The following is a 17,653-nucleotide window of genomic DNA, read 5'->3' as shown; positions in this document are numbered from 1 at the left end:
AGTGTATTTGGTATCCCTCACTAGTGGAGCAAAACCCAAGATCCTGATAGGGTAGAGGCAGCCTCACCTTGAAAGTCTTGATAACACGGGTGTCCCCGCCAGCTCACGGATACCCATGCTATCAAGACTTTCAAGGTGAGGCGCTCCTACCCTATCGAGATCTTGGGTTTTGCTCCACTGGTGAGCCCCCAAGTGAAGGATACCAATACACTATTGGAAGGCCTCTTTACTCCTATTTGATGATTGGCAAGTCCTATTCGAGAGTGTGGGAAAGGGACTGCTCCAACTTGAGGGGTGTTGATACTACTCATGATATCTATATTTGATGCTCGATTTCTCTACCCCCCCCCCACACACACACACACACAAACACTGAGCTCCAACTGATCCATAACACTCCACTCTTGATAGAAGTGACAGTTTCTTTGGTCACCCTGGAGGGTGGCTCCCCTCCTGATCCAGGTGTTCTATATGAGAGTTGAATTTCCTTTAATATTTGGAATTTGATCTCTTGGAAGGATTGATTTGGTTCTTCATTTGTCTTGTGTGGTGTCACTCAGTACCTGTTTTTCAAGGCCAATCAGCACCTAACCACTATGTCCTGAGGAAGCAATTAAATGTGAAACGCATTGACAAGCAAGCATGAGGGACTCCATGGACCTAACCCTTTGATATATAAATATACAGTTGTCTACAAAATGATGGCCTTTTCACCAACTCATTGAAAGGATCCATGCCTCCATGATTGTTATATTGTATATCTGTTGACCTTCTCTAGTAAAGGGTGTTGTTGTTTGTCATGTTTATGTTAATTTTAATATCTTTGTAATATAGATACATTTTATTATATTTACTGCCTCATGTTATGCCCACAAAGTCTGTTATAAATACGCTTTTAACCCTTTTCTCTTCAACATTTCCACATAGTCAAAACCTATCATTTCTGTTTCCACAGACATTTCCCAGAACAGTACATTGAAATCCCTTGAGTCCAGGTCTCTGACGCCTTGCATGCCCAGTGAATATGATGATGATGATGATGAAGAATATGAATATATGAACAGGAAAAAGCAGCCACCTGAGAGATTGGAATATGAATACATGGACATCCGAGGAGCAGGAGATACAAACAGCGAATGCAGAACATCTACAGCAGGCGACAATAACGATGAGGATTATGACTATGGGAACAAGGGGGAATATGAATATATGAATGAACAGAGAAGAAGCAATAGCCAAGACCTAATCAGTGAGGATGCAGAGGAGTATACTTACATGAATCGAAATAGCAGACAGAGAATGGACAGCTCTTCAGAGGAAAAACAGGGCTATGAGGACATGAACTTAATTGCCAGCCGCCCTAAGTCCTTTGACAAACCCAATTTGATCCCACAAACATGCCACAGAGAGGCACTACAAAAAGGGTTCATTCAACCCCTTCGAGAACTGGAAGCGAAGGACTGTGCCTTTGACAATCCGGACTATTGGCATAGCCGCTTGTTTGTCAAGAGTGACACGCAAAGAACATAAGAAACGGAGACAGCAGGTTTCCAAGACAAACTCACACCTACTTCACTGTATGTTTACTACTCAAAAGGGACAATTTCTTCTGTTACTTCTTCATCCTTGAGGCCGGCAACTTGAAGCAGACTACTTTTAGCAGTCTTCATCTGAGGATAAACTGAATGAGCCACAGAGTGCCTTAACATTACCATTAATTCTTGGTGACAGTCTGGGAAAGGAAGAATATGCAGACCATTTGCAAGATTAAGAATGATCACTTACTAGGACTACTATTCTTGTTAAGTAATTGCAGTGGTCAAGCCTTGAATCCAGTAGGTACAAGCCTGTTAAATAGGTTATTGTGAGAAGAGTAACATTTTGTTACAGTTCAAATGAAGAAGAATAAACAGGAAGGTGTAAGCATGAGAATAATATTTCAAATAAAGCTAGAATAAACAAAAGCGGCAATTTGCTTTGCTGCCTGTACAAAGTAAGCACTAATGATCAAAATTTGAAGATATGTTTTAATAAATAAACATGGTAGTTTGTCTTTGCCCCAAAGACTGCAACTATCTATGATGTATGGACACAAGAGAATTTATTTTTCTCTGTAAGAATGCACAGTTAATGACTACACTGCCATAAAAAACCCATGTGAATTAAAGTGATCCAACATAGATGTTACCTGTCAACTAGTTACACCATATTTCTACAGTATCAGATCTTATGTTTGAAATAGATTTTTAGCCCTAGAAAAAGCACAGAAGAAAAATGTAGTGATATCCTCATCAGCTAGTCAAGTCATAGTTGGAAGCAACAGAATGGTTCCATTGGTTTTCAAGTTTAGCAGTATTTTATTTGTCTTTTTTTTTACACTTGTTTCTGAAAACACGTCCTATTACATTTATTTGGCTGATATGGGGTTGCAGCACTTTATTGGTCTATGTCCAGACAGAAGGTTGAACTTGCTACTGTCTTCCTTCCTTCTATACATCACTGCCATATGCCAGTTAGTTTTCTATAATGATGTCTACAGTAATATTCAAACATATGTTTAGAGCCCTACAACTCTTACATAAAAGCCAGATATAGTACAATTAATTTGTGGAATATGAATTGAGAACGTAATTACTAATTACGCTACTTTTATTTTAATTATGTACAGTAGACTTTTTTTACATTTTGTGCTCTATATACATAACTTCTCAAGAACTTGGGTAGGTGGCAGTGCATTTTCAATTACAACAAGCATAGATACAGTATATGATATATTTAAAAAAAAGAAAAAAGAAAAAAAAAAGTAACTGTTTAATAAAATGTTCATCAAAAACTCGAAATTAATCCTTGAAATGCATAGTTACTCATGACTTCCGTTTTTTTTTAATCAGGTACAGTATAACTGTAGCACTCCAGGCCACAGTATTGCTTGACACTTCCCTGTTAACAGTAATCTGGACACACCATCTGCTGATGCCATGTAAATGGCAGGTTAAGTCTTCCCTTCCAGCTCAGCTCCACACCTTGTATGATCATTGCCAACGTTCAAAAAAAAAGTTTTACTCCGTGCAGTTTTAATGTTTTTGGAAAATAGAAAATCAACAATTAAATTCACTTGTTGCAAGGAGCTGGTGTGTAAATATGATTTCATCATGAAGAACAGTTAACTGAGATGATACCCTTTCATAATCATTGGATTGCTGAATAGTCTCTACACTGATTATTTTTCTGGAATCTTACTTTTTTTTGTAATTATGTCTTGTGCACAAAATATGAAGGAAATAACTAGGGCAACTTTTAAACTTTGCAAAGGGGAATCCCCTTAATTAGCTAGCTGGAGTTTGAATCAAGGCTGATGTGAAATAACAAACTGGTGATTCTATGAATTACAGCCAGTTGCAATAGTCAACTTCAGGGCGCAACATCAGAAGAAACCTATATTTGCTGGGTCTGAAATTTTCATTCAGCAGCCTGTTCTGCAATGTCAGTTAAAAGGCATGTAACCTACACTGGTAGTCAGCGATATTTTTTACATTAAGGCCTCATGCACACTGGACGTTAAACTAACGTTATAAAAAAGGCAATAGCTTTGCAGTGAGTTGTTTAATAGTGTTTTTTAGAAGTGTTTTTTTTCAATGGATCAAAAAGATCTGTTTTTGAGCATTTATAAGCATTCATCAGCGTTTTTTGAAGTAAGAAAGTTTTTAGAGCTGAAAAACTCCTCTCAGAATCCACTATTTTTTTTTGTTTTTGTTTTTTACAGCCAAAATACATTCCAGCCAAAAATAGTTCATAACAGCCTATGTATGCATGGACACATAGGATAACATGCTGGAGAGTTTATTGACTGTAGAAAAAAAAATGTCTGAAGCCAAAAACATCAGCTCTAAAAACATCCAAAAATGTCCAGTGTGCATGAGGCCTAATAATATGAAAGGCCTCTGTTATGTATTTATATTTATGTTAAGTACTACAGTATTTTTGGTTATTAAAAGCAAGAACATGCCAAGTATGTGAAAAATGCTCTGGTAAATTGTGGTCAGTCACTACAGATCAGCAGACAGGTTAAAAACACATGGTTAGCTAAGATATATGCATAAGGTTCCATGTTCTGTATATAGTCCCTTTACGGCCACCACTGCTTTGTCATGTATGACCCAACTGTTAAACATGAAAGCCAAAAGACTGGACTTTTCATTTGCCATATTGATGTATGATATTCTTGTCACAGATCCAGCTGCCCTACTGTCTGCAGAAGCCCATGTGTGGCCAGGTCAGAGGTATTTTCCAAGGTATTTTAAATAATGAAGAACAAGTTGAAGATTCTGATTTGAGGGTATATTTATAAAGGCTGATAAATGTGATATTCATGTACTTTTTACTGGATGTGTACCCTCCTGGTGCATTTGTTTAAAATTGATTGATTCACCCACAGTCAATGTTTGGTGAATATCACAATTACTGATTTATAAAAAATGCCCCGTATCTTTTGTCAGAAGGAGCTTTGTTAGTACTTATAATACTGTTATCAGTAAAAGCTGTATTTCTGCCCTTGGCCATGGGCTGAAGCTCTATTAGTTTGATGACAATGTGCATTTTGCACTGAGGTACCTTCAAAGTATACAGTTAATCAATGTGTTTTACATTAATGTTTTTGTATAAAAAAATAATGCATTTTTATATACATGTACAGATTTCTTTCTGAGTAGAGTAGACCAAGTAATGTCAAAAAGTGCAAGTCTTCCATTGTGATTTTGTTCATAAATTAAATATAAATCGTAATTTTTGTCTGCTAAACCAGTAAAATCAATAAATCTAATATCAAACAAATATCACTGTGATGTCACTTCAGTCATGTGACCAGTACATACATTAATAGACTGAGATTTAAGACTACTAATTTAATTCACAAATTTGCCACCAGTACAGTATAATCTTAAAAACAGACTAGAACGTGTTCACCTCTGAATGAACTATAATGACCTTGTGAATGATTTACTGTATTTCCTAATGTTTGTGAAGTAACCTTCTATGAACATTGCTATTCAGAATTTATTTTTGTACATTATTTTTGTACTTTTAAAACAAGCAATAAAGTGTGCATACTTATTTAGCATGCTCTCCTACATTACCTTATTGCAACAAATGTAATGTAAAAGGAGGCAACATATCTGTTTTATGTAGTGTCTGCTTCAGAGATCATGAGAGACATGTAATTTGTTGTATATGTATAAAGTAAAATATGTTTTGTACACATAATATGTATTTTTGTGTTCTTTTTTGTTAACGTTGTGTAGAAATGACCCTACCACACTGTTCTGGTTTTCCCAACAGTCTGACTTTAAAGTTATCCTTAAAGCTGAACTATACTCACCCCTGCTCCAGTAATGTCGGCATTATACAAAAGAAGAAAAGGACAATCCCCCTAAGGAGCGGGACTTTAAAAGTGACTGAGAGCACTAATTTATCAGAAAATTATATAAAGTTTATTGAATATTACAAAAATTATATAAATATATCACACATAGCATAAACAACAGATATAGTGTAAGGTCCAACCCAACAATCATTTCAGGCTTTCTGCTCTTCTTCAGGGATTTTATAGACATAAAAAAAGCCCAATCTCTAATAAAAAAGCACAAATTCCATTAGTATTTTATTAATTATTGTATACGTTTTCAAAGTATTATCAGAGTATTTCATGGAAAGAAATATAAACCAAGGATGCAAAGACAAAAGAACTTACATTAACAGTAAAAATGGTTCTGTATGAGGCCCCACACGACAACAGATGAAGATGATGTTAGTACAAAGTCTGCCCAGGCCCCAAACATCAATGAAACCTGTCAAATGCTCGATCCACAACGACAATTTTGTAAAGCCGATAAATGTTCTATCGCAAACAAAAATTGTTTATATAGATAAATAGAGTAAAAAATGTGCAAAAAAAAAAAAAGTTGTAATGTCAGCATTCACACCAGTGCCAATATTTTCTACCAAACTTCTTTTAGTACACACGGTCGGACATTCCGACGGAAAATATCCGATCGGACCGTGTTGTCGGATAATTCGACCGTGTGTGTGCTCCATCGGACTTTTTCTGTCAAAATGTCCGACCAACAAAGTTTAAGAGCTGGATATAAAAAAAATTCCGACAACATGATCCGATCGGTTTGTAGAGAATTCCGATCAGACAAAGTGCCACGCATGCTCAGATCAAATTCCTAGACCAAAGATATTGGCTACTAGCCTGAATGTAGTCCAGTCATAACTAAATAATGTCATCACGTTAAGAACGATCGGATTTTCCGACAACTTTGTCCGACCGTGTGTATGCAACACCAGTTTCAGACAAAATCCGTCTGAAAAAATCAGACGGATTTTGTTGTCGGAATGTCCGACCGTGTGTACAAGGGCTTAGGCTCAACATCTTTAGCCCATGCACATGGGAGTTCAGTGCCAGGCTAGATGTAAGGAAAATAGACCTTCAGAGCCAGGCATGGTTAAGCTAAGTCATAGCCAAAACTCCAAAAATTTCTAATAGGGTGAGGCCACGGAACAAGCTCAAATAATTTTTTCAATTTTCTATAGAAAAAAGGTAAAAAGGTAACATGGAGCCATAAACATACGGATCCATGAAGAAGAAATAATGTAATATAAGAAGAGGAAAAAACTTGAAGGGAAGGAGAGGGAGGGGGGAGAGGGGTTGGAGAAGGGATGGAGAGATAGGAAATGTGAGGTCGTGAGCCGCATAGATTGCAGACGGGATTCAGGTTTGATAATTCTAAAATACCAGTTCGAGTCAGGGTCCTAGTAAGGTAGATTTAGTTGGCAGAGTCACAGTCTAGGAGGGTTCTACCTTCATCAGAGAAGACGAACATGTTCCAGAGCGATCAAGTCTTGGAGTAGTGTTCTTGGTGGTGTTTTGAGAGACTGAGGTCTTCCAGCTTATTTCCTTTACCGTTTTAAGCCACATCCTGTTGGTCAGAGGCTGTGGGGATTTCCATTTAGGAGGAATGCATGCCTTGGCGGTGTCATGGAGATGGTGAATGATTCATTTTTTGTAGATTCTCCCAGTATGATCAGTAGGTCGTAGTTGGCTGAGAGTGTGTGAGACATCACTCCCAAATCCAAGCAGTGTTCCTCAAAAGTTTTGAGGGGCCTGGGAGGGATCTTAGAAAATAGGTATGTTAACTTTTCGTAACAATTATGAACCTTAGTTATGATGAATTTAAAAAGCAAAAAATACCTTTCTCAATATAGCAGTCGTCGACTCATTATGAGGGGCTCCCACCATGCCTGTGCTGACTCCTTCTCGGGGCTGTACCCCTGCTGTGCTCATTATGAGGGGCTCTCACCATCCCTGTGCTGTGCTGACTTCCTCCTAGGGCTGTACCCCTGCTGTGCTCATTATGAGAGGCTCCCACCATCCCTGTTTTGTGCTCATTATGAGGGGATCCCACCATCTCTGTGCTGTGCTGACTTCCGCCTGGGGCTGTACCCCTGCTGTACTCATTATGAGGGGCTCCCACCATCCCTGTGCTGTGCTCACGTTTCCGTTGTAATGGAATTTGGATCCAAAATTCATCAATGAAATTTCGTATACAATTCGGAAGCATAGGAATTTATATTTCAGATGCTTCCGAATGTACAAATTTTTGGAAATTCATACAAATTTTTGATTCAAACGAAACGAACTGCACGAGCCCGGATTTGATGGCCAGCGCCCCTCATTCAAGAAGTGAGAGGCCTGTGAATGCCCTGACCTAGTCAAGGCCCGAAAGGTTGGATCCTGGTATCCCGGGGTAAAAAGTGGATTTCCCAATATTGGGAATAATGGCAAGGTTGGGGAGAGGAGAGGAGTATGTGTAAGCTAAGACGAACAGAGTTTTGCGGTTTGGCCAATCAGAGGATGGCTTTTCACTTCCCTCGGCAGACAGATATAGCACCAAGGTGCTTTACAGAGGGATATGGCACTTTGAGCTTGTTCTACCCTAACCCATAATTTGAAGTCGCCATGCCTATTCCAATCAAGAAGTCTACTTAGGTGTACAGCCTGGTAGTATTTGCGTATGTCTGACACCACCAGTCACCTATATTGTTTTGAGCTGTCTGCGTTTCAATCGTGGGCATTTATGGGCCCATATGAATGCAAAAAATATCCCTTGGTCTGTTTGAAGTAGCTAGATGGGATCTGGATTGGTAGAGCTTGTAGGAGATATAGAAACTTAGGAAGGATACTCATTTTGAGAATGTTGCAGCGGCCAAACCACGAGTAGAGTCCGGTGTTCCATTTGTCCAGTAGAGCTCTGACTTTTTTCAGTAGTGGGGAAAAGTTTAATTAGAATATCTTGGATATGTTGGAAGGATGCTTATCCATTTTAATTTAAAGTTGCTCTGGAGTGTTGGCTGCGGGAGGTTAATTCCCATTGCTTCGGATTTGGTAAAATTAATTTGGAGAGGGCTCCGTATCTCTCAAATTGCTCCATCAGATTCAAGAGCGAAATCAAAGGGTTTGTAAGGGAGAATAACATGCCGTCAGCATAGGCCGAGACCTTTTGTTGGGTATCTCCAACTGTTATGCCAGAGCTTAATTAATAGATATATGGCGACTTCAACATTCTGGGGAATGGGATTACACGTTCTACTCTTCCCCACACAAAATCTATACTAGAATAGATTTTTTGATTACTCAATTACATGCCGTACGAGACACGTCAATAGGTAACATCACATGGTCAGACCATGCACCCATATTTCTGACATACACCCAGACTGGCACCACATCGCCCAGACATTGCTTCTGGCACTTAAACTAAAGTCTTTTGCAGACCCCGCAAGTACTAGAGGAAGTGACAAAAGAACTAAGGTTGTACTTTCAGACGAACGACAGACCTGAAGGTAACCCGGGCATATTATGGGAAGCACATAAACAAGTCATTAGGGGAATCCTTATCAAGCACAGAGCCCGTATTAAAAGAGAGCGAGCGAAACAGCTGTCCCAACTGCTACAAAAACTAGAAACTATGGAATCCAAACATAAACATGCCCCCTCCTTGGCCTTAGAGTTGGATCTTACAATAATCAGAAAGCAGATCACTGATCTTTTACTATATAAGGCTAAAGCGCCACTGCAGTTTTGTCACAAGGCAAATTTCGAGTTGGCAGACAAATGTGTGAAACTCAGGTTAGAGAACACAAACTATCTTCATATATCCCCCAGGTTGTCAGAGGCAATGGACAAAAAATAGTCCTCCCAGCACAGATAACACAGGAATTTAGAGAGTTTTACTCTCACCTGTATAATTTACCATTGCCAACATCGCCACTGCAGGCCATGGAGGCATACATTAGGGCATCTCAATTAACATTCCTGTCTCCTAAACTTCGAGAGGAACTTGACTTCCCCATCTCCCTTTTGGAAGTACAAAAAGCACTAGGATCCATGAAACCAGGGAAGGCACCGGGCACTGATGGGTACACTATACAATACTACCAAACTCTCCTCCCAATCCTAGCCCCACACATGATTCAACTATTCAGCGCAATCGATTCTGGCTCAGCCTTCGCCAGAGACACCCTAAGAGCTCACATCTCTGTAATACATAAAGAAGGAAAAGACCCCACGACATGCGGTAGCTACAGACCTATATGGCTGTTAAATTCAGATCTCAAGCTTTACACAAGGATTCTAGCTACCCGGCTGGCTCAACACCTGCAAAAACTCATTCACCTAGACCAGGTGGGATTTATTCCCACATGTGAAGCAAGAGACGGTATTTCTAAAGTGCTGAATCTTCTACACATAGCCTAGTCCACAGATACCACATGTGTCTTTCTGAACAATGAAGCGGAAAAGGTATTTGACCGGTTGAACTGGTCAATATACTCCAACCCAACCACCCGGGTAAAAGCGAACGGCGTACTATCTGAACCCTTCCCAATTAGAAACGGAACAAGACAAGGCTGCCCATTATCTCCCCTGTTGTTCACCCTATCCCTAGAACCCTTCCTCGCTACTGTCAGATTGAACCCGGACATACAGAGGTTAAAAGTAGGTAAGACACAACAGAAGGTATAGGCATATGCCGATTACCTACTTTTTGCACTCACAAACCCCACAATATCACTCCCAAACCTCCTCAAACAATTCGATATATATGGCACTTTATCCAACCTGAAGATAAATTTCACAAAATCAGAAGCAAAGGGAATAGCCATGTCACCGCGAACACTCTCATCGATGTACTCAGATTTTTGCTTTAAGTGGACATCGACCGCACTTAATTACCTGGGCACGAGCATTCAGGCCGACCTGTCCCGAATATAAGACCTAAACTTCCCACCCCTGTTTACGAAAACTAAGTTGCTACTAGACAAGTGGAACACAAACCTTCATTCCTGGTTTGGCAGGTGTAATTTACTAAAAATGTGCATACTACCAAAGTATCTTTACCTATTCTCGGCCCTACCAGTCAAAATTCCAATCACATACTTCAGACAAGTACAGTCTTTGTTTACAGATAATGCATAACTGTTTACGGCTTTCACATAATTAGAAGGCTGAGTCCTCCTTATACGAATAAGATATTGTTACCATCCTTTCTGGGCTCCGAGAGAGAGTAACTTAAACACCTAACCAGACCATAGTTCCATGCCTGCCAGAAGAGACAGCGCCCCCTGTGGCCAGGCTGAACATCTCATAGTCCAGTCAGGCCGATGCTGAAGTCTAAATTTAGACAATTGTACCCAAACCAAACTGCAGTTCAGGCATAACTTTAACTTTGAAAAACACATAGCGCATGCTTTTCAGGAGCCGCCGTTACATTCCTAAAAAAACGAATAAAAGGATATTTGCAAAAAAAAAAGGAGAACAAACATAGTCAAAATTTAGCGAAAGTTAGCCTGAGAATTACACAAATCAATATGGCTTTTACAATTTCGTCGCTCACTGTTAAAGGGCTCAATAGCCCATATAAACGTCAAATGGCGTGGAAGGAGGCGGCTAGACTGCACAGTGAAATAGTTTGTTTTCAGGAGTCCCACTTTATGGTGGGAAATCACCCTTTATTTACTAACCACAATTTTACACAGGTCTTTATGGCCAATGGTCCCAAGAAGAAGGCTGGAGTGGTCATTGCGGTTAAGAATACCATCCCATTTTGTCTTATAGACTCTCACCTGGACCATTCGGGCCGGTACATTATTCTTATCTGTGAAATTGCCCAGGTGACATACACCCTAGTAAATGTATACCTCCCAAACTCCAACCAGCGTGGCTTCTTGCAGAAAATTTTGAAAAAAAGTCTCAACCATGAAAAGGGGACATGTTGTATTATGTGGGGACTTGTGCTAACTAATGCTGTTATGCATAGTGATTTATATATTTCTAACCCGCAAAACCGCAAGTCCCGTAGGCCAAATTTAACTAAACTTTTTTCTTCTGTGGACCTTTTTGATGTTTGGCGGTGTCAGCACGCGTCAGAAAGGGACTATACTTTTTTTCTCAAATGTACATCATTCATACTCACGTATTGATAGGTTCCATGTTGACAAATTTTTGTTACAGAAGATTTTTAAATCTGAGATTCATGCCATAACGTGGTCAGACCATGCGCCTATTTCAGTTAGGGTGGGGGAGCAAGGCGCTGTTACGAGAGCAAACAGGTGGCGAAATGAGGTGTCCATCATTTCCCATCCTGAGAATACAAAATACTTAAAGACAGCTATGTCAGAATTTTTCCAGATCAATGCTCCGTCGGTGTCGGATCCCTTCACCCTTTGGAATACGCACAAGGTGTATATGAGGGGCTTATTAATCCAGTTAAGTGCTAAGGTTAAGAGACAACGGACGGAACGGCTTAACGGTTTATTAGAGAAGATAGAGAATTTGGAGTCCATAAACAAACAAAATACTACACAAAAAATTAGGGAAGCTCTATTTGCTACTCAACAAGAATTGCGTGCATTGCTGGTCTCCCAGCAGAAGAACCGCCTTCGTTTCCTTAAAGCTCATAGCTATAGATACAGCAACAAGGCGGGGAAACTGCTGGCGGACCAGCTTCGGGAAAGGATAGCACAACAAAAGGTCGGATGCATGGTTAACCCCATTACGAAGCGTAAAGTGCACAACCCTAAAGAGATTGCGGACACTTTCAGCGACTATTATGAGTCTCTTTATAATCTTAAAGATGACCCAGACACGTTCCAACTATCCGAACATTCGATTTCCGATTTTTTGAATTCGCTTAATCTACCCAAAATATCTCAAGGTGATCTGGAGGCGTTAAACTCACCTTGCACGATCCCAGAAATCCAAAAAATTATTAGCAGTATGCCCCATAATAAAGCGCCGGGTCCGGACGGCTATTCGTCAGAGTATTATCAATTATTCCAAGATGAACTATCACCATATATGAAACAGATTTTTGGAGCCGCGATGTCCAGTGCCTCTTTTCCGAGTGAGATGCTTACTGCATCCATCATTACTTTACCAAAAGCGGGTAAGGACCCCACACTCCCACAGAGTTACAGACCGATATCTTTATTGAATGTCGACATTAAAATATATGCGAAAATGATTGCTAGTAGGCTGGCGGGTTTGCTACTGGGGCTTATCAATCATGATCAAGTGGGCTTTGTATTAGGCCGGCAGGCCAATAATGCAACCAGGAGACTGATAAACTTAATTTACTCGGCTGAAAAGTCGGGAAGGCCTTCTCTGCTCCTTTCATTGGACGCGGAGAAGGCCTTCGATCGAATTCATTGGGGTTATTTGACCAAGGTTTCTTCAAAAGTTTGGGTTGGCAGGACAAATACATCAGGCCATACTAGCTCTATACTCTTCCCCGTCTGCCTATGTGTATACAGAGGGAATGTTTTCTAAACAATTCCATATAACAAACGGCACCAGACAAGGCTGCCCGCTATCTCCCATTATTTTTGCGCTAGTAATGGAGCCATTTGCCGAAACCATTAGACAACAGCTGGATGTGCATCCATTCCCAGACCACGCAGCACAAACTTTCACTATTTGCAGATTATGTCATTTTGACACTCTCCAATCCCTTTAAATCCGTCATAGCAGCGCATAATATTATTGTGAAGTTTGGGAAGGCTTCATATTACAAAATTAATGAGAATAAGTCCTGCATTCTAGGAATCGGTATAGATGATCGCCTTAAAGCACAAATTCAAGGAGCTCTTCCATACCCGTGGGCTTCAAATTCCATAAAGTACCTGGGCACTAACTTAACTCCCTCAACTACTTATTTCAGGCTAACTTCCCCCCATTATTAGAGTTACTTCAATCAGACATAAATAGACTTAAGAAACATCATATCTCGTGGCATGGACGCTTAGCGGCTCATAAAATGCTACTACTTCCCAAACTGACATATCTGTTCAGGGCTCTCCCAATCCTCATTCCTAACCACTTTTTTAAGGCTTTACAGAGACAAATGTTAACATTTATCTGGGCGGGGAAGAGAGCTAGATTTTCTGCCACTCTGCAGGGTAAGAAGAAGCATGCGGGGGGTTTGGGTGTACCTATACTACGGGACTACGCCACGGCTGCGGTCCTGGATCAGCTTCAGGGATGGTTCTCCGCCCTGGAGCCGAAGCCTTGGTGCCAATTGGAACAGGCAGGGATACATCCTGGGTCGCTCATCTCCCTTCTAATCGCATATAACTTTGAGCAATTCCACTTTAGTAATGACCATCCCACTGTGCAGGCTTCCCTACAAGCCTGGAAGGACCTACTTACTTCGTACCATACCACAAACACATTCAGCTTGGTTCCTATCCCCATAGAATCTCTTATTTGGTTGATTCCGAACATATCTCTGGCCGCGTTGCGCAGAGGCGGGATTTCCACTGTTCAGGACCTTATAGAGGGCAACCACATCATGCCCTTCCAGGTACTTAACCACTTGCCGACCGCCGCACGACGATATACGTCGGCAGAATGGCACGGGCAGGCATATGGGCGTATATATAAGTCCCTGCCTGCCCGCGGGTGGGGGGCCCGATCGGGCCCCCCCCCGGTGCCTGCGGCGGTCGGCATTCCTTCGAGAGCGATCCGGGATGAGGGGGCGGCCATTCATTCATGGCCACCCCCTCGCGATCGCTCTCGACGAATGGAAATCCCCCGTGACATCACTTCCTCTCCTGTAATGTAAACACAGGAGAGGAAGTGATGTATTCTCTCCTCCGTGTCGGTATTTTTCGTTCCGACACGGAGGAGAGCGGATCGGTGAGTTGCACCAACACTCTACACACACAGTAGAACATGCCAGGCACACTCACACCCCCCCTTTACCCCCCGATCACCCCCCCAATTACCCCTGCCCCCCAGTCACAGTGACACCAATGTCATTTTTTTTTTTTTTGCATTGGTGTCATTTGTGACTGTAATAACTGTTAGGGCAGTTAGAGTTAGCCCCCTTAAGTTCTAATGTACCCCCCTAACCCCCCCAATAAAGGTTTAACCCCGTGATCACCCCCCGTCGCCAGTGTCACTAAGGCTGGGTTCACATTGCAGCGGTTTATGAGAACGAATGTGATTCGCACCGCACTGCAGTGCAAATCACATCCGATCTCTGTGCGATTCGAGTTCAGCCATTCGCCGCACCCGCCGCACCCGCCACACCCGCCGCACCCGCCGCAAATTCGCACGGGACCCTTTTTTTGGCCCGCAGCAGAATCGGATCGCATGGGTGTTCACACCATGCGATCCGAGTTTGCAGATCGCACTGCGATATGCGAACTGATCTGGGGGTGTCAGTAACATTTCACTGACACTCCCAGCAGTTCGCATAGGGCAGTGTGAACTGCCGCCGGGAGGCATGCGATGCGGGAACCCGCCGCGGATTCGCGGCGTTTCCGCATCGCTCCAGTGTGAACCCAGCCTAATAAGCGATCATTTTTCTGATCGCCGTATTAGTGTCACAGGTGACGCTAGTTAGGCAGGTAGGTATTTAGGTTCGCCGCAGCTTTTTATAGCGCCAGGGACCCCCATATACTACCGCATAAAGCCCCCTGATTGCCCCCTAGTTAACCCTTTCACCTGTGATCACCATATAACTGTTACAGGTGACGCTGGTTGGTTAGTTATTTTTTTATAGTTTCAGGGCACCCGCCATTTATTACCTAATAAAGGTTTAACCCCCTGATCACCCGGCGGGTGTCATTTGTGACTAATAACTGTTAGGGCAGTTAGGGTTAGCCCCCTTTAGTTCTAAGGTACCCCCCTAACCCCCCCAATAAAGGTTTAACCCCGTGATCACCCCCCGTCGCCAGTGTCACTAAGGCTGGGTTCACATTGCAGCGGTTTATGAGAACGGATGTGATTCGCACCGCACTGCAGTGCAAATCACATCCGATCTCTGTGCGATTCGAGTTCAGCCATTCGCCGCACCCGCCACACCCGCCGCAAATTCGCACGGGACCCTTTTTTTGGCCCGCAGCAGAATCGGATTGCATGGGTGTTCACACCATGCGATCCGAGTTTGCAGATCGCACTGCGATATGCGAACTGATCTGGGGGTGTCAGTAACATTTCACTGACACTCCCAGCAGTTCGCATAGGGCAGTGTGAACTGCCGCCGGGAGGCATGCGATGCGGGAACCCGCCGCGCATTCGTGGCGTTCCCACATCGCTCCAGTGTGAACCCAGCCTAATAAGCGATCGTTTTTCTGATCGCTGTATTAGTGTCACAGGTGACGCTAGTTAGGCAGGTAGGTATTTAGGTTTGCCGCAGCTTTTTATAGCGCCAGGGACCCCCATATACTACCGCATAAAGCCCCCTGATTGCCCCCTAGTTAACCCTTTCACCAGTGATCACCATATAACTGTTACAGGTGACGCTGGTTGGTTAGTTATTTTTTTATAGTTTCAGGGCACCCGCCATTTATTACCTAGTCTCACTAGTGTACCCCTAAATTTAGGGGTGTCTACTTTCCAAAATGGGGTCATTTGGGGGGGGTTTGTGCCATCTTGGCATTTTATGGCCTTCAAAACTGTAACGCCCTTAGAAAGCCTGAAGGCGGTGCTTGGTTTTCGGGGCCCCGTACGCGGCTAGGCTCCCAAAAAGTCCCACATATGTGGTATCCCCGTACTCAGGAGAAGCAGCAGAATTTATTTTGGGGTGTCATTTCACATATGCCCATGGCATGCGTGAGCAATATATCATTTAGTGACAACTTTGTGAAAAAAAAAAAAAAAAAAAAAAGTTTGTAATTTTCCCGCAACTTGTGGCAAAATATAAAATATTCCATGGACTCAACATGCCTCTCAGCAAATAGCTTGGGGTGTCTACTTTCTAAAATGGGGTCATTTGTGGGGGTTTTGTGCCATCTTGGCATTTTATGGCCTTCAAAACTGTAAGGCCGCGTACACACGCGCGGACTGTTTGCCCAACCTTGTTCGTCAAACAGTTTCGGCAAACAGTCCGCTCAAAATTTGCATGAGCGGACTTGCCCACACACGAGCGGACTGTTTGACGAACAAGGTTGGGCAAACAGTTCGCTCAACTTTTGAAATGAACGGACTCGCCCACGTAAGGAGGAGGCAAATCCGCCCATTTCGAGCGCGTGTACAGGTAGGCGGGGCCCGCGAAGGAGACGTCGCGGGCTCCGCCGCCTGGAATGGGCTTAAAGGGGAACCCCAACGCCGAAAAAAATCGGCGTGGGGGTTCCCCCCAAGTCCAGACCAGACCCTTGTCCGAGCACGCTACCCGGCCGGCCAGGAAAGGGGGGCGAGCGAGCGCGCCCCCCCTCCTGAGCCGTACCAGGCCGCGTGCCCTCAACATGGGGGGTGCCTTGGGGAAGGGGGGGCCGCGCGGCCCCCCCACCCCAAAGCACCTTGTCCCCATGTTGATGAGGACAAGGGCCTCTTCCCGACAACCCTGGCCGTTGGTTGTCGGGGTCTGCGGGCGGGGGGCTTATCGGAATCCGGGAGCCCCCTTTAAGAAGGGGGCCCCCGGATACCGGCCCCCCACCCTATGTGAATGAGTATGGGGTACAATGTACCCCTACCCATTCACCTGTGAAATAAAGTACAAAAAAAAACACAACACATGGAAAAAGTATTTTATTGCACAGCTCCGGGGGTCTTCCGTCTTCGGGGGTCTTCTCGCCGGACTCCTCCGCTATGTGTGTGTAGCTCTTTTACTAGCGGAGGAGTCCGGCTTTCTTCCTCCCCGCCGCCGGCCTCTTCTCCCGACTTTGGGGGTCTTGTCCCCCTCTTCGGTTCTTCTGCCGGGCCACCGCGCCTTCTTGTAGCTCTTTTACAGGCGGTGGCCCGGTCTTCTGTCGCCGCCGCTGTCGTCGTCGTCGCCGCCGCCGCCGCCGCCGCCGCCTTCCGTTCTTGTTCTTCTTCTTGTTCTTCTTCTTCTTCTCCTGGAGATGTTGACTCGACGAGCTCTCCGGCCGGAATGCCAGGGACACGCTCCGCTGCCACTTATATAGTGACAATGGGGCGGTGTCACATGGTATATGTCACATGGGTTGGTCACATGGGTTGATGTCACATGGGGACTATGACATCGTAAGGGGGCGGGGTCACCATGTGACCAACCCATGTGACATATACCATGTGACACCGCCCCATTGTCACTATATAAGTGACCGCACAGCGCGGCTCTGGCATTCC

The 17,653-nt window shown here is 43.4% G+C and overlaps 1 protein-coding gene across 1 annotated transcript in view; it reads left to right on the top strand.

The window, feature by feature from the left end:
* Positions 1 to 5,259, top strand: part of ERBB3 (erb-b2 receptor tyrosine kinase 3) — a 138,082-nt gene extending 132,823 nt beyond the window's left edge. The window contains exon 28 of the mRNA XM_077483411.1: positions 956 to 5,259. Coding sequence (XP_077339537.1) covers positions 956 to 1,530 — 575 coding nt within the window. The 3' untranslated portion in view covers positions 1,531 to 5,259. The remainder of the gene's footprint in view (positions 1 to 955) is intronic.
* The last annotated feature ends 12,394 nt before the right edge of the window (positions 5,260 to 17,653 follow it).

Source organism: Lithobates pipiens, unplaced genomic scaffold, assembly GCF_037356315.1.
Source record: "Lithobates pipiens isolate NorthernLeopardFrog02 unplaced genomic scaffold, aLitPip1_a1.2 Scaffold_16, whole genome shotgun sequence".
NCBI lineage: Eukaryota > Metazoa > Chordata > Amphibia > Anura > Ranidae > Lithobates > Lithobates pipiens.
This window is presented reverse-complemented; position numbering and strand designations above follow the sequence as displayed.